Below are 22755 nucleotides of genomic sequence, written 5' to 3' on the forward strand. Positions count from 1 at the left end.
CAGACAACTTGGACTCACGACTCCCACACTAGGTTTGATTTTGGTGTTTGTCGTGACTTCATTTCACACGATTCCAGCTGCCTTGGCGTCGGTTCTCAAATCAACACTGTTCCTGGTCTTTGAGCAAAAGCAAAGATCTTTGGTGACACTTGAGGCGTTAGTTACCCAATCCATTGGATTTCCGTCCTATATGTAGTCCCCTTCTAGCTCCCACTCACTGAAAAACACGATCAGTCAAACTTGTCTTACAACCCTTCTTGCTCTTCCTCAGATAATGTCCTCTGATAAATGGCTCTTTCTCTGGCAGTCTTCAGGATACCATAGAGATTAATAAGCCAGATCATTCTGGTCTTCAGTGAAGAATCTCCTTCACGAGACTGGGTCAATCTCTTCATCTCTTAACATGCCTCGGACTCATTCCTCAATGTTCATTCGTCCATACCTACACACGTTCAGCAATCCTGCCCATCATTCCATCCCTGGTACAACAACCTATGTGATCAATCGATTACGAGAAAATAGCTTGCCTTTTGCTCCAGAAAAGAGAAGCACATGATATAAACAGAACTATGTGGATAAGTTAACAGTTGCCAACTTCCTGATTTGTGCGTTATCTGTCTCTAGTGTTTGGGCACCCATTATTCACTGCGAGAGACTTGCACTAATGCTACCTTCTCTTTCCGATTAATTGTTTTATTGTAACTAGCAACGGTACCCTACCTACGGGCGGGGCTTCAATTGGGAGGCCCAAATGAAAAGGCAAAATATCAGAAATTGAAGGCTTTTTTATTTTAAGCGATTTATATAAACATCCGTTAAATCATATCACACGCAAATCATCAAAATCTAGACAGTATTTGTAGAATTTCAATAAAAGCCACATCACTGTTCATATCGGTAAATATTATTCCATCGTGTTTGGAAAAACGAAAAAATTGAAAAAATTGGAAATTGGAAAATTGGGGAAAAATTGGAAAATCAATATGGCCATTTTACTCCAGGGGGTCCCAGGATTACCCACCCAAAATATCGTTGCGATCGGTTCAGCCGTTTTTGCGGTACCTGGGAACAGACAGACAGAGACAGACATTTGGTGAATTATAGTAAGATGAAGGATTGATAATCCCTGCTTGCCTGTGTCACAATACAGTTCATGCTCGTTATAAAAGTAAACTTTAATGAGCTGTAGCTTGGGATGAAGGGAAATTGTAATTATTTGTTCAGTAATTCTATTGGTTTCTTTTGTAAATGTAGTGGCCATGTTCCCTCTTCACTTTACATCCATGTCAGGCAAGTACCTTTATGGTCACAATTACGTACAAAGGCCATAATCGCTCGGTTAATCGTTGCGATTAGATTACTCTGAAAAGGTCTTTTTACCATCGGAGCGACGGCACATCATTCCTTGGGGAAAGTCAATTAGAGCTGTGGGACTATTCCCAGAAACCAGTTCGTGACAAATTGCAGCCATAAAGGCGACACAGAAACAGAAGGAAAAAACATTTACTTTGGACAATGCCATGATCGATGCACTGCACCATCTAAATGATAAAAAAATAAGTTGCAATACATTTTATTTTTCAGGTGATAAAGTAAACGGATTGAAAATGTTGTTGAGGGATGGAGCAAAAGGTCGAAGTAAAACGACAATGTATGGCTGAGTACCATCTAAACAAAGTTGAACTAGAACAGCACTCAGTATAGAGCTCCGCAAGGTTGAACAATTTACGTTTTGTATCCACTGATAGGGCGGATCTGAATCCAGACCTGAACCAAAATCTAATCAGCTTGTTATTGTCACCTAACCAACTCATCCACCTAGTTTTGTCCAAATCCATCCATAACTTTTTGAGATATCGTGCTATATATCGATTATGGCTCCCATCTCTCAATGGTGAAGAATCACTTTTTTTTTAAATCAGTATCTGGATTCGGAACTTCACCAAAATCAAAATAACTCATCCTTGGCACAGACCAAATCTGTCCACCAGGTTTCGTCCAAATCCGGCAATAGTTTTTTGAGATATCCTGCTCACGGACAGACAGACAGGGGTGAAAACCATTGGTGGCAGAGGTAATAAAAACGAGTTCATCATACTACTGTACCTGAAAGTAAACCATCCAGTAAGGGACAATGGCAGTAAAAACCAGCACCACCCTATAAAGACTCTTTTTGCCGCCGTCACAATTCATCAGAAGGGTGGTGGTAACTTCCCTGTTGCTGCTGTGATATAATTGAGAAAGACATTGGTTTTAGAAGTGAGGAAAAAGCAAGGTGACCAGAGGCATTTAGTATTATTGAAAAATAAAAATAATATAAAAATATAATATAATTATATTATATTATATTTTATTATATTATATATAATTATATTTTATAATATACAAAATATAAAAATATAAAAATATAAAAATAAAAATAAAATGAGTGGAATTGCAAAGCGAGTTATTTTCCCACCAGGAAAGCCACATACGACTGGTATATTTTTCAATGTGGAAAATACATGGATGAATAGAACGGCACTCAGTAGAGAACATATATTACCTCCGCCTGGTTGGCCATTTCACTCAATGGTAACGAATCAAAAATTCGTCAAAAATTAAATAATTCTCATATCGGAATCCAAATTCAGATCTTCACCAAAATCGAATCGATTCTTCCTTGTCACACACACAACCTGCCCACCAAGTTTAGTCCAAATCCATCCATAACGTTTTGATATCCCGCAATGTATAGTTTTTGGCCCTATCTCCCAATGGTGAAGAATCACTTTAAGAAATTAAATAATTCTCATATCCTAATCCATATTCAGATCTTCACCAAAATCGAATTTATTTGTCCTTTTTAGACACCCAACCGGTCCACCAAGTTTCGTCCAAATCCGTCCACAACTTTTTGAGATATCCTGCTATAAATCGTTTTTGGCCCGATCCCCCAATGGTGAAGAATCACTTAAAATATTCTATTAGCCGGATCCGAATCCGGATCTTCACCAAACTCTAATCATTTCGTCCTTGTGACATACGCTACATCTCTGCCAAATTTCGTCCGAATCCGTCGACAACCTTTTGAGATATTTTGTTCACAAACAAACAAACAGAAACAGGCAGTGGTGAAAACACAACCTCCATCACCTTTGGTGGCAGAGGTAAATAGAAAGATGACGTTTAAATAAATAAAAAGGATTTCAAATAGAAATTAGAAAATTTTGATTTTAAGAGAATGCGATTGCGGTTACATCGTCATTATGACATCCAGGAGGAATATCCGAACGAGTACTTCAAACCTCTGGTTCTCAGCAATGTTCTGCTGTCTGCGCTGCAACCTGGAAAACATGTCTCGGAAACCAATCTTCATCGACTCCCATTTTATACCGAAGCTGTTCTCTGAAACATAAACAGGACGACCGCTGAGAAAGGTGATGAGGGAAAGTGCCACACAGGCTACAGGAAGCACATATCCCCAGAAGAAGCTGACGTTCTGCTGTATGTAGCAGATGAAGCCGAGAGAGAAGATCGCTCCAAGGTTGATGCACCAGTAGAAGAGGTTAAAAAAATGGCGCAGAGTCTCTGGCCCTCTGTCTCTAACCTGCAGAAGACAACATGAGTAGTTACATTGGGAGTTTGTATGTTTACTGTATGTGTATATACAGTATATAATTACTTTATTAATTGTGCATTTCATTTTCTATCACCAACATAGTGGAGTCTTGTTACCCTGCGCTCGCGAAGCGAAAAGCGGGGTTAAGCATTCAGTTGGTACGTGTGCCATGTGCGTCGGTGTACGTGTCTGCATTTTAAAAACTCATTTTCTCTGCAATTCTTGGTCCAATTGACACGAAATTTTCACCTTGGGAGGGCCTCCTCCTGTAGAAGAATTTTAATGATTATGACGTCATAGGTCACGTGATACAGGCGCCATCTTGAAATAACTTCGCACCTCTATATCTGAAACCGCTGCATGGAAAAAAATTTGAGACCTGGCTCATTGTCAAATACTCCCCATGGGGAATAAGATATGTTCATGATGATGTCATCGGTGCCTTCGTTATGACGTCATAATTTGACAAGTACAACACTTATCCGATCATTATTTTAAAAAATTCAGCAACAGTTGGTCTGATGGACACTAAATTCTCAACATAGGAGCGCCTCCTCCTGTATAATATTTGAATGATAATCATGACGTCATAGGTCATGTGGTACAGACGCCATCTTGGAAAAACCGAACAATGTTGCACCTCTATATCTCCAAAACCGCTGAATGGAAAAAATTGAAACATGGCTCATTGCAAAGAACTCCATATGGGGAATAGGTGTTGTTAACGATGACGTCATTGGTGCCATAATTATGACGTCATAATTCGACAGGGACAACGCTTCGTCTGATCAGTTTGAAATGTATTGAGCGTGATCTATGCAACAATTATATTAGAGAATATGAATTTATGATGTAATCGCTCACGTGGTGTGGCAGCATATTGGATAAAATTTTAAAATGTTCAAAAACAGAAGAGTTGGCTCGCAACAAGTTGACTGCGCAAGGTAAGTATTCTATGAATACCATATAGTTTCACAAGTATTTAGTTGCTGTTGTTGTTGTATAGCCCAGGACAGTCTGTCGAACAAGCCTGCGGCACGGGGACAGCCGATCGATCTCCCAGGAACAACCCAGAGAGCCCCCACATACAGGATGGTGTACCTCCACCTTCACAAAGTCAGAGTTAGAGAGAGAGAGAGAGAGACAAGAGGGAAAGGGCTGGTCCATGGGAACCGATCGGCACTCTGACCATGAACGCTCTGCCCTTACAAATCCGGGCAGCAGAGAAGAATGGGGAAGATTTGGCCTCCGACTTCTGTTGGGGGTACAACCACTACAAAGAGGCTTCCCCGATAGTCGTAAAGTATTTGGTTGAACAGTCTGTTGTCTCCAACCACTTTAAATCCAGGCCGCAACCGGCTCCAAGACTCAGGGTGTGGTTGCTCCCTTTTTGGGTATGATTTTCTGGGTGTGGCCCATGAGTAGCCAAGACGATACAATTGTCAACATGAGAATGGTGTCACTTGAAGGGGGACAATGTTCCAAATATTACTATTAATTCACCAAATGTCTGTCCGTCCGTCTGTTCCCAGGTACCGCAAAAAAGCTGAACCAATCGCAACGAAATTTTGGGTGGGTAATCCTGGGACCCCCTGGAGTAAAATAGCCTATATTGTTTTACCAATTTTTTTTCCATTTTTGCAATTTTTTCCAATTTCCAATTTTTCCAATTTTCCAGTTTTTCCAAACACGATGGCATAATATTTACCGATATGAACAGTGATGTGGCTTTTGTTGAAATTCTACAAATACTCTAGATTTTGATGATTTGCGTGTGATATGATTTAACAGATGTTTATATAAATCGTTTAAAATAAAAAAGCCTTCAATTTCTGATATTTTGCCTTTTCATTTTGGCCTCACAATTGAAGCCCCGCCCATAGGGAGGGTACCATTGCTAGTATAGAAAATGTGAAAGTATGTATGTATCACCATGGGTAAACACATATATTGATCTCAATACAGATATCAGAAAGAAAGCAATTGAGAAGTGCTGTACGAGGGAGTTTATAAAGTTTATGAGCATTCAGGCGTTGACAGCAAAATTGAAAGCAAAATTGACAACCTGAGACAAAGAGTGGATGTAAGGATTACGATCAACGTGGGAGTAAGTACACACATGCATGGATAAACCATTTTATAAGACCAGAACTACATTTCACAGAAAATCCCACAGCAATATTTATAAAAGAGAAGAAAAGAACATTGACATACAAAGATGATTTCTCTTTGTTTTGAGGTTCTTATCTTTGGATTCACAAAACATATTCCTTATGTCTTTAAATCCAACGGGATTTGTAGCAAAACTTGAGTTAGGTTGAGAAGGTTTCCGACTGGATTATAGAAACAATTTTAGAGATAAAAATACTCTCTCATTACCCAAACATCAGAGATATAACTGAGCTTTAGCACGTAAACAACTTATGCTGCACGAGCTTGATCTTGAGATCTCCACTTGAGATCTCGCGAGATCTTTGTCGGCGAGGTCACGTCTTTTCGAAGCTGTCCATGCGCTCACGCTTTCGAAGTCAAGCAATTTTTCACAATTGTGTTTTTGTCGAAACTGTATCTATCTATCGGTGTGTGTACCTATAGTGTGTCCTTAGTAAGATTCTCGGTGTTAATTGTTCATACCTGTATACCAAATCGTCGGTTAATTCGTGTCGCGTATTTTGAGGCCCAGTAGGCTACCGTGTCCTACCTTGAGGCTTTGTTTTTCTCTCAGCGGTCTGTCGATTGTGCTGCAATTACTTTCGTTCTCTGTTTTTGTCCCAGTCTTCACCCCATACTTCCTTGTTTAAAATCTCAACTCAAAAAAAACAAAAAAAAACAATTCCTTCTCTGTTCTTATTCGTTGTTCTTATTTGTTCATTCGTTCTTCGATCACGTGTTTCACCCCCATTTCCATTTTCTATTTCCCCAGATAGTTTTCACTGCTCAATTTAAAAATGTTTAAACTTTCCCCTGAAGAACTGTATTCTGTCGTATATTATAACACCTTTTTCTTCTTCTTCTATAAAAGGATGCTTTCGACTTGCTCACCAAATCTATTCATTCCAAAAAAAAATTCCATCTCTTACAGTTCCTCTTTTCTGCATTCCCAAAACTCTCCTGCACGCCACCCCTCCTCCAGCGTCCTCAAACGTATTTTTGACTCGAAGGTCACAAGAAACTCATTTTGCAATAAATGTTCATTTCCCATTAATCGTACACTTTCTAAAATCCAATCTCACCCCTCCCCTCCAAAACTTCCCCATCACCCCTCCCCTCCAAAACTTCCCCATCACCCCACCCCTCCAAAACTTCCCCATCACCCCTCCCCTCCAAATCTACCCCCTTGCCCCTCCCCTCCAAATCCTCCCCATCACCCATCTCTTTCAAATCTTCCCCCTTGCCTCTCCCCTCCATATCTTCCCCATCACCCATCCCTTTCAAATCTTCCCCCTTGCCCCTCCCCTCCAAATCCTTCCCATCACCCATCCCTTTCAAATCTCCCCCTTGCCCCTTCCCTCCTAAACTCCCCCCACACCCCTCCCCTCCAAGACTCTTCCTCGCCCCTCCCCTCCTAGACTCCCCTCTCACCCCTCCTCCTCAAAGCGTCCTCCCCGCTTCTTCCCCCTTCCAACTTTCACCTTCAACTCCCCCAACCATCTGCCTCGTTCTTCCCCCTCCTCAAATAACACATCATTGTGCCTCACCCAATCGCCATCAAACCTTTTGTCCACCCCATCCTTTCCTTTCTCCAAGCTATTCTGAAATCTCTGACACACCTTCAACAGCTCTCCCTACCTCTTCCTCCTCTTCCACATCTGACCCTACTTACCCTACCCCTCCCCCCCCCCCCCGTTCTGTATCCAATGCTCCCCCTTCCTCTACATTGACGGAATGGACCTCAAACATCCGGGGCCTTCGCTCAAACTTGACTGATCTCTCCATACAGGTTGATTCTGACAAACCAGATGTGATCTGCTTAACAGGAGCTTTCCTCCTTCATGATGTCTCTGATTCCTTGGTATCTCTCCCAGGTTACTCCCTCCTCTGGTATGATAGACCTGAGCCTCGTCCTGGAGGTGGGGTTGCTATCTTTATAAAAAAAACTCTCTTCCTCACTCACCTTGCGCTACCCTCTCTCCACCTCACCCCCAGGAATACCTCTGGCTACGGCTTCCCCTTCGCTCCCACCTTTTATTCATATGTGTGTTGTACCGTCCACCAAACAGTGATGACTCCACCTACATCTTGCTGTCTGATAATATGGACCAACTTCTATCTACCCATCCCAACTCCCTCTTCCTCATAAGTGGTGATTTAAATTGTCACCATGCCAGTTGGCTGGGTGTGGGTACCTCTCTCACCAGCCATTGCTCCTCAACAAAGGACTTCTGCGACTCACTGGGACAGACACAATCTGTCAATTTCCTGACCCGGATCTCAGTCAACGGAGCATCTTCTCTTCTGGACTCCGTTATGACTAACTTCCCTGAAAATGTCTGCTGCTCTTCTTCTGCTCCAATCGGCTCATTTGATCATGTGCTTGTTAAAGTGGACATCTCTCTGACCATTCTCAGAGAGCCTCCTCAGCGTCGACGAGACTGGCATTTCACTCAGGCCAACTGGCACGGTCTTCAAGCAGCCATCAATCATCTGGACTGGTCTCCCATCTCTACCGCCTCTGACATCAACTCATCCTTGGAATTCTTCCAAAGTAAATTGCTCTCTCTCATGCACAGATTTATCCCATCTCGTCTTCAGTTGTCATACCCTTCCTCCCGTCCATGGTACACGGAACTTGTGGTGAGGCTGTTGCCCAGAAACAACTTGCCTTCATCTCCTGGAAAGCAAATCCAAAGGAAGGAAATCTCATTTCCTTTCACAAAGCCCGAAACAAATGTGTGTCCACCCTCAGGAGAGCCAGGAAACAATATCTCTCCGTTCTCAAGACCGAACTCTCTTATCTGTCTCCCTCTTCCAAATCCTGGTGGCATCTGGTCAAATCTGTTTCTGGTGTTTGTTCCCCCTCCATCCCCTCCCTCACCTCAAACGGCTACACAGCTGACTCCGCACGTGAAAAAACTGAATGCCTCAACTATGTGTTTGCCTCTAAATCTTGTGTCCCAAACCCATCCCTCTCTGTACCCACCATACCCAGTCGTACCCAGCTGCTCCTGGACTCTGCGTCCTTTCCTCCTGACAAGGTGGAAAAGTCTCTCTCAACCCTCGAATCTGATTCTGCAACTGGAGCTGACGGCATCAGCCCACGGGTCCTAAAATCCTGTTCTTCTGCTCTTTCACTCCCTCTCTCTGTTCTCTTCACCCTCTCTTTTGCTCAAGGTCATCTGCCATCTGCTTGGAAATCAGCCAACATCACCACTTTGCACAAAAAAAGGTGCAAAAACAGATCCTAGCAATTACAGACCAATCAACCTTTTCCCAATTATCAGCAAAGTCATGGAATCCATCATTGCTTCGGATATGAAATCTTTCCTCTTCTCCAATGGCTTGATCTCTGATCATCAATTTGGTTTCAGACCTGGTCACTCTACTCTGGACATGCTGCTTCTGCTGTCTCAACAATGGATGGAGGTCCTCACGGCCAAACAGGAAATTAGAGCTGTCTCCCTTGACATATCACGTGCCTTCGATACGGTCTGGCACCCCGTCCTGCTCACCAAACCCTCCTCCTTTGGTATCCATGGAAATTTCCACGCATGGCTGGCGGACTTCTTCTCTAGTCGTTGTCAACGTGTGGCCCTGAATGGGTTTCTCTCATCTCCTCTTCCTGTTCAGGCTGGAGTTCCCCAAGGCAGTGTTCTGGGCCCTGTGGTTTTTCTGGTCTTCATCAATGATCTCTCTGACTCTCTTGAAAATCCGCTCTATCTCTTTGCTGATGACTCTACTCTCTGTCGCTCCATTCCTCATCCCTCAGATCGGCAGTCTGCAGCCTCCTCACTCTCTGCAGACCTGGACAAAATCACAGACTGGTCAAACAAGTGGAACATGTCTTTCAATCCGGACAAATCTCACACTCTTACGATGTCTCTCCGAAAAGACCGACTGGACAACCCTCCCATCCACTTTCTGAATAATCCTCTCCAAGAAGTTCTGTCACTCAAGCTTTTGGGTCTCACTATCTGCCATGATCTTTCCTGGGAAAACCACATTTCAAATCTGGCCTCCAAAGCCAGTCGCCAACTGGGCATCCTCCATCGTGCGAAGTCCTTCCTTGGCACAACTGAGCTCCTCACCACGTACAAGGCTTTCATCCGCAGCTCAATGGAATACTGCTCTCCCCTCTAGGTTGGTGCTTCTGCCTCACACCTAGCTCGTCTTCACGCTGTTGAAACCAAAGCGTTCAGAATCATTGGAATCTCCCGTGATGAAGGTAACTCCGAGGGCCTTTCACTCACTCACCGCAGGCAGGTTGGTGGTCTTTCCATCTTCTACCGACTCCTCTCCGGCCTTGCCCCCCCCCCCCCCCACAGCCCCAGCTCTCTCTGGGCTCTGTCCCCCAAATATTCCTACAGGTCGCACAAGGTCTGCCTGCAACCCTCTTATGGTTAAACTTCCAAAATCAAGACTCTCTGCTCACCTTCACTCCTTCATTCCTCTTTTCTCCCACCTCTGGAACAAACTCCCTCACTCTCTTCAATCCCACTCCTCCTTCCAGGTCTTTAAAACAGCTGTTCACCACCATCTCTTATCTTCCCCCATCCAAAACCTTGATCTTTTCTACCCCCGCTAATTTCACCCCAAATCCACTTTTTTGAAATACCAACTTCTTTCCTGGAAGTCCTTGGTGTCCTTGTGTTTTATACTTCTCCCACCCCCCCCCCCCCACTTCCCACGCCTCCTCCCCCCAAGCCCTCTCCCTCCCACACATCTCCCGATGTCCCTGCTCTCAAATGTTGTGTTTGTGTGCTTCCCCTTCTCTCCCCATCTTGTCTATCGCTCCCTCTTTTTATATATGTATTTTGTTTATCTGTTTCATCTGTTTGTGTGATCAATGTTAGCTCTTTCACGGGCCTCGATTCTGTGTTAAAAAAAAACAAAAAAAAACAAAAAAAACAAGCATTCGGAGTATTGCGCTGCAATACATGTCCCCTACCAAAGTTCAAAGTGCCATAACTATGTCAAAAATGATCGAATATGCAAATTTATGCACGGTTGATGCTGGTTTTCAAACTTGATCTGAGGTATGCTGAGACACGTGTGTCACGCCTCGCCTCATTGATAAGCCCGCAAGGTCGCTCCGTGGAGCAGCCTGTACGTATTGCACTGTGTGAATTATATAAATTATTACCAACTCACGGTCTGAGGTACCAGCGATTCAAGAGATATCCATTTTTTCTTTTTCGTTTAATTAACGATATCTGCCAAACCACGTGCCTGATCTCAAATTCCAAAAGGACATTTTAGTAGACTGACATGCTGAACAGATTTGTGAAGTTTCCCCTCGATTGGATCAAAAATGAGGGAGGGGCTCGGTTTTAAAGGTTCATGCTTAAAAACGTCATAACTCTGAAACCATCAGTAATTTATTATATTTTTCGGTTCACGATCAATGATCGATGTGTATATATATGTTGCTCGGCTTGGCTCCGCCCCTCCGGAAAGTGCGCGCTGTGTCGCGCTGTTGACGAGGCTGAGGACGCGCAGTGCGGCTTGAGGAGAACACGAGAATAAACAAGAGATATCCATTTTTTTTTAAATATTTTCGTTTAATTAACGATATCTGCCAAACCATGTGCCCTATCGCAAATTCCAAAAGGACATTTTAGTCCTGAACAGATCTGTGGAGTTTCCCCTCGATTGGATCAAAAATGAGGGAGGAGCTCGGTTTTAAAGGTTCATGCTTGAAAACGTCATAACTCTGAAACCATGTGACGCATGACGTCATGCTCGCGGACCTTTTGTTCGTCACGGGTATGCGATTCTGCCTGCAAAGTTTGGCCTCGATCTGTTCAGCCGTTGCAGAGAAAAAGGGGGTTTCGTGTTTTCACGAAAAACAATATGGCGGCCGAACCACGTGACCTGTGACGTCATAACTACCATTAAAATATTCTACAGACCGAGTCCATCATATGGTGAAAATTTTATCTCAATCGGTCCTATTATTGCAGAGAAATTGGTTTTTAAAGGAAATTAAAACTTAAAATGGCACTGAGTTAAGGATCATCAGAATTATCAGAATTCCCAAAGTTCAAAGTACCATAACTTTGTTAAAAATGATCGAAACGTCGTGAAGTTCGAACTCGATCTGTAACTTATCATGAGGAACCCATGTACCAAGTTTGAAATCATTAGCGTTAAGCGTTTAGAAAAAAAGTCCGGAAAACTGTTCTTTGCGTGACGGACTGACGGACTGACGGACGGAGGGGCGGCGTGCAAACCTATAGTCCCCTCCGGTGTACACCGGTAGGGGACTAATAAAATGCCATTGCACGGTCAAAGAGGTTGACACCTGGGACCCCACAAAACTGCAAGCAATAACATCTGAAACTAGAACGGCACTCAGTAGAGAGCACACCTCCACCTGGTTGGCCATATCACTTAATGGTGAAGAATCACTTTTAAAAATTCAACAAGCTGGATCCGGATCTGGATCTTCACCAAAATTGCATCGATTCTTCCCTGTCACACACACAACGTCTCCACCAAGTTTAGTCCAAATGCATCCATAACTTTTTGAGATATCCTGCTATGTATAGTTTTTTTGCCCTATCTCCCAATGGTGAAGAATCACTTAAAAAAATTAAATAATTCCCATATCCGAATCCATATTGAGATCTCCACCAAAATCTAGTCATTTGGTCCTTGTCACATACGCTACATCTCTGCCAAGTTTCGTCCGAATCTGTCGACAACTTTTTGAGATATTTTGTTCACAAACGGACAGACAGGGGTGAAAACATAACCTCCATCCACCTTTGGTGGCGGAGGTAATGATTGTTCGTGATCAGCTAGAGAAAACATTGGCAGGTACTCTATGGCATTTCTGAAACATGTTTGTTAAATGTGGGCAAGTCTTTATCTATTGTTAACCACTGTGTGTTACAAAGAAAGGCACCAATTGAGGAATCAAAATCAGGTGCTTCCTGTTTGAAAAATATATAATAAGTGATGCAAATAATAAGCCAGTATCAACAGGAAAAATACACTAGCTTCAAGACAGCATTTACATCAAAAAGTAGTTTGGCCAAATGTGAATTTGTTTAAACTAGCAAGTTGGGGTTGGGATGAAGAGGCAAAAATGCAAATAGTGTCTTCTGGCATCGAGCCAATAAGCTGGGAGCAACAATTCACATTTAATGCCACGTAGTCAGGGCCCTTAGGGATATTTTGGGGCCGTTTGGTTCAAATTCTTCCAAAAGCACCAAATTTGGCCCAGATGTTGCCCATGCCATACTCTTTCGATTTTTGACGGGCGCCAAGAGGGGCGCCCCCCCCCCCGGCGGCCCCATATTGGCGAAATACTCAATGGCCGCCACCCGGATTAGAGGAAAATCAGTTAAATAACCAAAAGGGTTGGAATCATGTACGATACCACTTTTCAGGGGTTTTCGAGGTCGAGGAATCCAATTATGATGTTATTTTGATGATTCGAGGTCAAGGTCAACCCTCAAGGTCATCTTAAAGGTCATTTTTGAGTCAAACATGTCGGTTTTTGAGTTTTTTGTCAAGATTTACGCGAGGTTCACCATTTTATGTTTCTGGGTTGGGTAATCGAACTCTGACCTTATTTTTGACAATTAGAGGAAATATTTACATGTCTATTTCCTAATTTTCAGGCATATGCAGTTCATCAGTCTAATTACAAAGGTACGGATTTTGATGTTTTATGAACTGTATGCCATATCCTTGTGTTTAATTTTTGTGCGATCATGATCCGGGTTCATGTATACATGATTGTATACATGTCATAAATATGACGTCATAGGTCATGTGACCTGGCGGCCATATTGGATTTTATGAAAACCTTAAAAATGGATCCCTGCCTTCATTTTTCGATCGATTCATTTTGAACTTTGACCACTTATAGTACGCCATGTGATTGGATGCATATCCTAATTATGACGTCATAGGTCAGGTGACATGGCGGGATGGACCGGTATGGTCCCCGGATCATACCGCCCTTGGCGCCCGTCAAAAATCGAAAGAGTATGGCATGGGCAACATCTGCGCCAAATTTGATGCTTTTGGAAGAATTTGAACCAAAATATCCCTAAGGGCCCTGACTAACGTCTGATGCAATATAAATGCTCTAATGGTGGCACGGTACTCCTTTGTTTCCTTTGTAACAGGAAGTACTCCTTTGTAACAGGAAGTACTCCTATGTAACAACATTGTTCAATAAGATATACGTAGTTTTTTGATGCCTAGGGTCCATAATAAAAATTTGTATTGGTGCCAAAGCCAGTGACCAATTGCAAATTAATAGTCGGATGATATGGGTTCAAATTTCAAAGAAAACGATTTTGATTGTTGTGCCAGAAAGTTTTTGCCTTTCATGCAAAACCTACTCACGCATCATCATAGACCGGCTCCCTCCATGAGCCTGTCACTTGCTGGGAAAACAAATATATGGTGAAATTCAGTTGAAATCGCACAAATTGGTGAGAACAGAGGATGTTGACGTGCAAGGTTGGTGCCCGGTGAGCTTGGTCAAAATGATTTTGAAAGGGTTAAAGTGGTATAGTGGTTAATGTGGTTAAAGTTAAAGTATGACGAGCTAAAAAATTGGGGATGTGCCCATGGATTCACCTGGTAGAACCAGGGAACCACTGGTAGGTGTGGATGACCCATGAAATTTGTCACCGAGAAAAAAGTAAATACCTATTTTGGGGGAAAACCCCTGATTTTAGCTCAGCTGGAACGTAGTTCCGGGGGGCTCATAGGATGGCACGTCGTCCGTCCGTCAGTCCGTAAACACTTGAAACTTCTCCGAAACTGCTGATGGGATTGTGACCAAACTTGGCACAAATCATATTTGGTATGTTGCAACTCAAGTTTGTTTACAGCATTAAAAAAAATTGGCGTCTATGGGGGTTTACCGGGGGTCAGCTGCTCCTTCAACTTCATCAAAGCACAATTATCCCAATGCAAGTCGGGGCCCAAATCTTCCCTATTCTTCCCTCCTACCCGGATTTGTCAGGGCAGCATGGTCACGGTCAGAGTGCCAATCAGTCCCTATGAACCGGCCCTATGTCTCAGTGTGTCTCCATCTCTCTCCCTCTCTCTCCTTCTCTCTCCTTCTCTTCTTTCCTCTCCTCTCCTCTCCTCATCTCTTCTCCATCTCTCTTCTGCAACTCTCCCTCTCTCCAACTCTCCCTCTCTCCAACTCTCCCTCTCTCCAACTCTCCCTCTCTCCAACTCTCTCCAACTCTCTCTCCAACTCTCCCTCTCTCCAACCCTCTCTCTCTCTCTCACCCTCTCTCTCTCCAACTCTCTGTCTCTCCAACTCTCCCTCTCTCTCCAACTCTCTACAACTCTCTCCCTCTCTCTCCCTCTCTCCAACTCTCCCTCTCTCCAACTCTCTCTCTCTCCAACTCTCTCTCTCTCCAACTCTCTCTCTCTCCAACTCTCTCCCTCTCTCTCCCTCTCTCCAACTCTCCCTCTCTCCAACCCTCTGTCTCTCCAACTCTCTCTCTCCAACTCTCTCTCTCTCCAACTCTCTCTCTCTCCAACTCTCTCTCTCTCCAACTCTCTCTCTCTCTCCAACTCTCCCTCTCTCCAACTCTCTCTCTCTCCAACTCTCTCCAACTCTCTCTCTCCAACTCTCTCCCTCTCTCCCTCTCTCCAACCCTCTGTCTCTCCAACTCTCTCTCTCTCTCCAACTCTCCCTCTCTCTCCAACTCTCCCTCTCTCCAACTCTCCCTCTCTCCAACTCTCCCTCTCTCCAACCCTCTGTCTATCCAACTCTCTCTCTCCAACTCTCCCTCTCTCCAACTCTCTCTCTCTCCAACTCTCTCTCTCTCTCTCTCTCGCGCCCCCTGCTGGCCGTTTGTGGTGGGTGTGGCGTCATGGCGGCTGTGAGCAACTGCTCTGTGGTGTAGTGAGTTCTTTGTGAGTTTTCCTCCTCTCCTGCCCTCCCCTGCCCCCCCTCCCTCTCCTTTTCCATCCGTTGTGCTTCGGCATCGTGTTTCCATCCGTTCTGTACCCTTGTCTTCAAGAGAGAGAGGATTGAGAGCGAGCCCATTTTGGGTGCGGCCTACTGGCTTTGACGACGCTTTGTAAGCCTTTCCTTGCGCTTATAATGCACGTTTATTATTTACTTTAGTTTGATTATTTAGGTTTGACACCTTCTTGTCCGGTTCGGACAAGGGGGGGGGGGGGGGGGGGGATTTCGCCGGTATGGCGAATACACGCTCTCGTTGCGAGGCGTTCGAGAAATTGACACGTAAGCATGCATTCGCATGTGTTCCGCCCGAAGGAGCTCCTACTGAGGACATTATCCTTGCCGTGGGATCCATCATAGGAGACGGTAATGTTCGTGCGGCGTCACGAATGAACCAAAAATTTGTTGTCTTCGTGTCAGAAGAAAAACTCGTCCATGACGTCGTTAGTACCGGTCTAACCATAAAAGGGGGCCATTACATTACGGTATCCCCTATGGATACGCCGGCGACCAAGATAACAATATCCAACGTCCCACCATTTGTGCCAGGCGAGAAACTCCTATCTGTTCTGTCTCGTTATGGAAAAATTGTTTCCCGAATCTCAATGATCCCGCTCGGGTGTCGCAGTGATCGTGTTAAACACGTGATGAGCTTTAGGAGGCAGGTGTACATGATCCTCCCGGATCGCGGAGCCGATACAGGTTTAAATATATCCTTTAAAGTATCGTTGGATGATCGAGAATACCACATGTATGCTTCCTCAGCCTCCTTAACTTGCTTTAATTGTGGAGAATTCGGACACGTTAAAAGATTCTGTCCTAGGGCCGCTTGTCCGAAGTGTGGTGAACCGGGACATAACGAAAGGGCTTGCAAAAAGGCCAATCCCTCCACCGCGCCTTGTGACACCCCGACCATGCTCGCTGACACCCGGACCGTATCTCCTGTTACCCCTACCGTACCTTCCGTCACCCGGACCGTATCTCCTGTCACCCCTACCGTACCTTCCGTCACCCGGACCGTACCCTCTGACACCCCGACCGCACCTTCGGACGCCCGGACCGTACCTTCTGACACCCTGACCGTACCTTCTGACACCCCGACCGTACCTTCCGTCACCCGGACCGTACCCTCTGACACCCCGACCGCACCTTCGGACGCCCGGACCGTACCTTCTGACACCCTGACCGTACCTTCTGACACCCCGACCGTACCTTCTGACACCCCGACCGTACCTTCTGACACCCCGACCGTACCTTCTGACACCCCGACCGTACCTTCTGACACCCCGACTGAGTCGTCTGTCACACCGGTGCTTTTCGATTCCAATGTGACGACACCCACCGATGCGACTGACACAACTAGCATTGCCCCCTTTCCCGAACCCATGAACGAAGAATCCACAGTGTTTTCTAAAAAGCGAAGAGCACCAGCGCCAAGCAGTTTCGCTAGTGCTGCAAAGAAGGCGGTCATGGGCGGCACCATTTCCGGCGCACACGTGTCCGAGTGCCCCTCTGACATTCCCTCACTAACTGAGAACATGGATACCGTTGCCAATGACACCAGTGAGTCTCATTATGTAAATGAGCCAAAAAATAAAATTTGTACCTCTCACCTGGAAGTTTCCGAGTGCGAAACCTCCAGTGAAAGTATTACCATTTCCGAGCTGGGAAATGGTTTTCCGCCTGCCCCCCCTTTAAATACCGAGCAGACTAAGGATTCAATAAACGCTCCCACTGTACAAACGGGGCCAGCAAATCTGAGTTTGCCGGGATCTCAAACCCAAGCTCCGACCCCAGAAACAAATATCCACCAAAGTGTTAACGAGTGCCCTCGGGAACACCTTGAGAAACTTGTGAAGGTGCCCCCAGACAAGACCGCGGGGGCAGCGGGTAATACCCCAGATCCCGACGACATGTTATCTGACGTGTCTGAGTCCGAAGATGACATTGAGGCAACCGCGCTGTCACAAACAATGACAGGTCACTCGCAGGTATCCCCTCAACTCGTTCTTACCTTCCTTAACGAAACGTATCGTCACCGCAACATTGTCATTAAAGACAATTTCCCTGACTTGGCTGCATTCATGTGCACCGCAAAGTCAATAATCAAAGCGCGTGAGGATTTTGACCTGACGAAATCTCAACTCCACAGGTTAAGAAAGTTTGTTACCCGAGCAGGTGCAGAGTGTTCCCAAGCACAGGGCGATTTCATTACCACGGAATGAAAAACATTTCCTTTGCGACCTTAAACATGAATGGTGGGGGTGCAAGCCACCTCCGTCAGGCCCAAGTCAAAAACTTGTTTGACCGTAAAAAGGCAAATGTTCTTTTACTACAAGAGACCCACATCACACCTAACGTGGAACATGACTGGTGCCAAACTTTCAAAGGGCAATGCTATTTTAGCAATCTGTCAGCCTCATCTGCTGGGGTTGGGTTTTTTCTAAAGCCAGGCCTAGCTTTCGAGTCTTGTCATTTTCAGGAAGTCATAAAAGGCCGGCTTATTTCCCTCCAGCTTGCACATCAAAACTTCCGCTGTACCATTTTCAATGTGTACGCACCTAGTGAGAGCAGGGACCGAAAGGCCTTCTTCACTTCCATGGTAAACCACCTGAAATCAGTTGATCTCGATCAATGTGTGTGCATTGGTGGTGACTTTAATTGCACCTTTGACCCTCCGAAAGACAGAAACTCGGCAGAACCCCACCCCGAGTCCCATGCGGACCTATCCCGTTTCTTTAAGACGGCCGGTCTACTGGATGTTTGGCGATTGCACCACCCCAACACAGTCCAGTTTACCTGGTGCCGATGTGCCAATGGCCGGGTGTCTTCGGCAAGACTCGACCGCTGGTACATAAATGTACCCTTTAAGAATGTCGCGGCCTCGTCAGGTTGTTTTCCGTCATTGTTTTCAGACCACCATATGGTAACCTTAGATCTTTCTTTTCCTCGACCCACATGCAGAAATAGTTACTGGAAGTTTAACGTTAAACTTTTAGAGGACAGTTTATTTACAGACTCCTTTCGTGATTTCTGGGCTGAAATGAGTACTAAAAAATCTTCTTTCTCCTCAATTAGCCTCTGGTGGGATAACCTAAAGGCCCAAATTCGAGTATTTTGTCAACAATTTAATTCGCACTGTACCAATGTAAAACATATCACGATGGCTTGCTTGGAAGCAGACATCTTAAGGTTAGAGAGCAAGTTGGCCAATGAGAGCAACCCAGTGAACTATCGGTTGCTACTCGAGAAGAAGGCCCAATTAAGGGATTTGATCCATGAAAAAGCAGCGGGCACACTAGTTCGGCTAAGAATACAAAATATAAAGGTTTCAGATACCCCAACTAAGGCTTTCTTTCACCTAGAAACTATAGAGAAACCAGCACGACTCATATCTTCGGTTTTGGACCCAGGGGGGAACATCCTAACAAATCCGAGTGATATAAGATTAAATATAATTGATTTCTTTTCTGAACTTTTCAAGGCCAAAACAGTTTCTCACGAAATGATGAATGTTTTGACCTCTCACCTTCCTTCCGTGGCTGAGGCCCAACGTCTGGAACTGGATGCTCCAATTACCCTTCCAGAGCTATCCGGTGCACTCGCTGAGATGGAGTCGGGAAAAGCCCCTGGCATCGATGGCCTACCGGCCGAATTTGTTTCGGCATTCTGGGACATTTTGGGCCCAGAGCTGCTCAATGTTCTGGATGCATCTCTTTTATCCGGAGAATTACCGCTCAGTTTTAGAAGAGCAGTACTCTGCCTGCTACCCAAGACTGGCGATCTCCGACACCTGTCAAACTGGCGTCCGATCTCGTTGTTGTGCACGGATTACAAACTGTTTTCCAAGGTCCTTGCGAACCGGTTGAAGACAGTTATCGGGGACCTGGTGTCACCTGATCAAAGTTGCGGCATCCCTGGCAGATCCATCTATGACAACATATTCCTAGTCAGAGATTTGTTAACTGGTAAATGTGTTAAAGAGGATTTTGGATTGGTGTTTCTTGACCTGGCAAAAGCCTTTGATAGCATTGATCATGAGTTTTTGTGTCATGTGTTACAAGCTTGCGGGCTTGGCACAAATTTTAGAGCCTACATAGCTTTGTTATATGCAAACATCTCCAGCCTGATCAAAGTTAACAACGAATTTTGCCCACCCATAAAGGTTCAGAGAGGGGTAAGGCAAGGTTGTCCACTTTCAGGTCTATTATTTGCCCTCGCCTTGGAGCCCCTCTTAATCGCCCTCAGAAAGGATATCCCTGGACTTGCCCTTTCTCCAGGACACCCACCTTTGACCCTGTCAGCTTATGCCGACGACCTGTGTGTCATTATAAAAAGAAAATGCGACAGTGACGCCATGGCAAAGTGTTTGTCGGACTTCAACCTTGCCTCATCATTAAGGTGTAATTGGGGGAAAAGCAAGGCTCTGTGGATCCCCTTTCCAAAAAACGACTTATCTATGCCACCGTTATTACCACCACCTCCCCTTCCTGCAGAACTAGTGTGGGCAAACGATGGCATCAAGTATTTGGGCGTCTTCCTCGGACCTCCTCAGTATGCCCAGAACAATTGGGACAGGATCATTGACCAGGTAGACGGGCGTTTGAGCCGATGGAAAAGAGCTCTACCCCACCTGTCCTATAAGGGTCGCGTGCTAGTTGTCAACAACCTCGTCACTACCCTTTTGTGGCACCGGTTCATCTGCCTGCAACCACCGGAGGTTTTGCTCCAAGCTATCCAGAGGAAACTGGTGGATTTTTTTTGGGGAGGCTACCACTGGCTTCGACCCAGCGCCATATGTTGTCCCTTGGCCGAGGGTGGTCATGGCCTAGTCGATGTGAAATGCCGCCTGTTGGCCTTCCGGCTCCGCTCCATCCAACGCTTGCTGTATGCAGAACACCTACCAGGAAAGCCCTTAGCCTGCTCCATTCTTCAACGAGCTGGGAGGCTCGGATACGGACAGGAACTTTTCCTGACCAACCTTCAACACACCGATACATCTCTGCTCCCAGTTTTTTATCAGAGCCTCTTGAATGCCTGGCAGGGCGTTTCGATAAGTCGCCAAACAGACTCGTATGGCACTAACATGTATGCACATGAGCCTTTATTTTTCAACTCACTTTTCCCCGATATCCCGAGGAGTCGCGACTTCTGCCAGCATTTTATAGCGGCCAACATCCTGAAAGTGTGTCATCTCCGACACGACTCTGGACAGGGATGGAAGCCTGCGAACGAGCTGGCGGACCTAACAGGTGTTCGGTCCAGGAGGCAAATCGAGAATATACTAAGAGCGGTGATCCGAAAGGGCCACCAGCTAGGCCTACATTGGACGCAGGACATAGAGGTCGAGCCCACAGTCCCAAAATTAGGGGTCACTTTTACCCCAAACGAGCTGCCCCCCATGAGCGCAGGGTCACCCCCCTTCCATGGCATGAGCAGCAAGAGTATCTATAGGTCTTGTGTGAAACTTCTTCTTGGGGACCCACCTCTAGCTGGGGTTACCCGGTGGAAAGGACTCTTGCCTCCCAGTCCCCCCTCTGAGCCTTTATGGGATACAATGTATGCTGGACTTATTTCTAAAAGAACAGGTGACCTTCAGTGGCGTTTGGCCCACTGGATTGTTCCTTCCAATGCTGTCATCCGTTTTTTTTCCCCCATTTCCGGCTGTTGCCCCTTTTGTCCGGCGAGGGAAGATTTGCTTCATGCTTTCATTAATTGTGAAAGACTTTCTCCTTTGTTTCATTGGTTAAATTTTATTTCCCATAGATTGCAGGTTACCTTTTCTTTGAAAGCTTACATCTTTGGCTTTCCTCCCAAAAAGGGAACCACATCCATTGTATTCGGGTTCCTAACCGCTACTGCTAAACTGGCCGTATACCTGTCGCGGAAGGCGAAGCTGGGCGGCAGACCCATGCAGGAATGCAGTATCATGGTGTTCTTTAGTTCATTGGTGTCAGCAAGGCTCAAGCTTGAATTTGGCTGTGTCCAAACGGCAAACGACCTTGCTAATTTTGTTGCGACTTGGTGTGTTGGAGGGATTTGTGAGGTCCAGGAAAACAAATTGTTAATCTCCGTATAATACAGTGCGGGTGTTTCTTATCGTGTGCTGTTTTTTTCTGGCATTTGCACCTTTCTGTTGCTGGGTTTGCAGTGCACCGTTTGTTTTTTTTCCTTTCGGGATTGCTATGATTTTACTGATTGCCCTGATTGATTGCTTTTGGTGGTATTCTTGTTTTATATTTTTATAATAAAAAGAGCTTAAAAGTCAAAGTCTCTCTCTCTCTCTCTCTCTCTCTGTCGCCACCTATCGGCTGTCGGTGCGTTGGGTGTGGCGTCATGGCGGCTGTGAGCAACTGCTCTGTGCTTTGGTGAGCCCGTTGCGTTTTCCCCTCCCCTCCCCTGCCCCCCTCCCTCTCCTTCTCCATCCTGTGTGCTTCGGCATTGTGTTTTCATCCGTTCTGCACCCTTGTCTTCGAGAGAGAGAGGATTGAGAGCGGGCCCTTGTTGGGTGCGGCCTACTGGCTTTGACGGCGCTTTGTAAGCCATTTTTGTGCTTAGAACGCACGTTTTTTATTTACTTTAGCTCGATTATTTAGGTTTAATACCTTCTTGTCCGGTCCGGACAAGGGGGGGGGGGGGGGGGAATTTAATCTGTTTGTTGGTGTTCGACAAACATTGGGTTCTCTCGGTTCTTGGTTACGAACTTTTCTTTGGTCGAGTTAGAATGGCGGGCGAACGTTTCCGCATTGACACGTACGAATCGCTAACTCGTAAACACGGGCTAGCTTGTGTTCCTCCCAACGAGGTGGAAATTAACGATGTGCTTTCCGCCATTGGAAACATCGTTGGTGCACACAGTATTCGCGCTGCCTCTCGTATGAATAAGAAATTTGTCGTATTTTTGTCCGAGGAGCACATGGTAGCGAGTGTAGTCGAACAAGGCTTGTTCATTGAACCGAACACGTTCCTCTCTGTGTTCGCTTTACAAGCCCCGACGGTAAAGATTAACATCAGTAATATCCCGCCATTTATTAGAAAT

At 45.4% G+C, this 22755-nt stretch overlaps 1 protein-coding gene across 1 annotated transcript in view; it reads right to left on the bottom strand.

The window, feature by feature from the left end:
- The window catches only part of LOC137439880 (solute carrier family 15 member 4), a 132717-nt gene that overhangs the window by 99037 nt on the left and 10925 nt on the right, over nt 1–22755 (bottom strand). Inside the window, exons 2-3 of the mRNA XM_068136078.2 lie at nt 3288–3589; nt 2107–2224 (exon numbers count right to left, since the gene is read on the bottom strand). Of these exons, the coding sequence (XP_067992179.2) occupies nt 2107–2224; nt 3288–3589 (420 nt within the window). The remainder of the gene's footprint in view (nt 1–2106; nt 2225–3287; nt 3590–22755) is intronic.

This window comes from Myxine glutinosa, chromosome 14 (genome assembly GCF_964187855.1).
Source record: "Myxine glutinosa chromosome 14, kmMyxGlut1.1, whole genome shotgun sequence".
NCBI lineage: Eukaryota > Metazoa > Chordata > Myxini > Myxiniformes > Myxinidae > Myxine > Myxine glutinosa.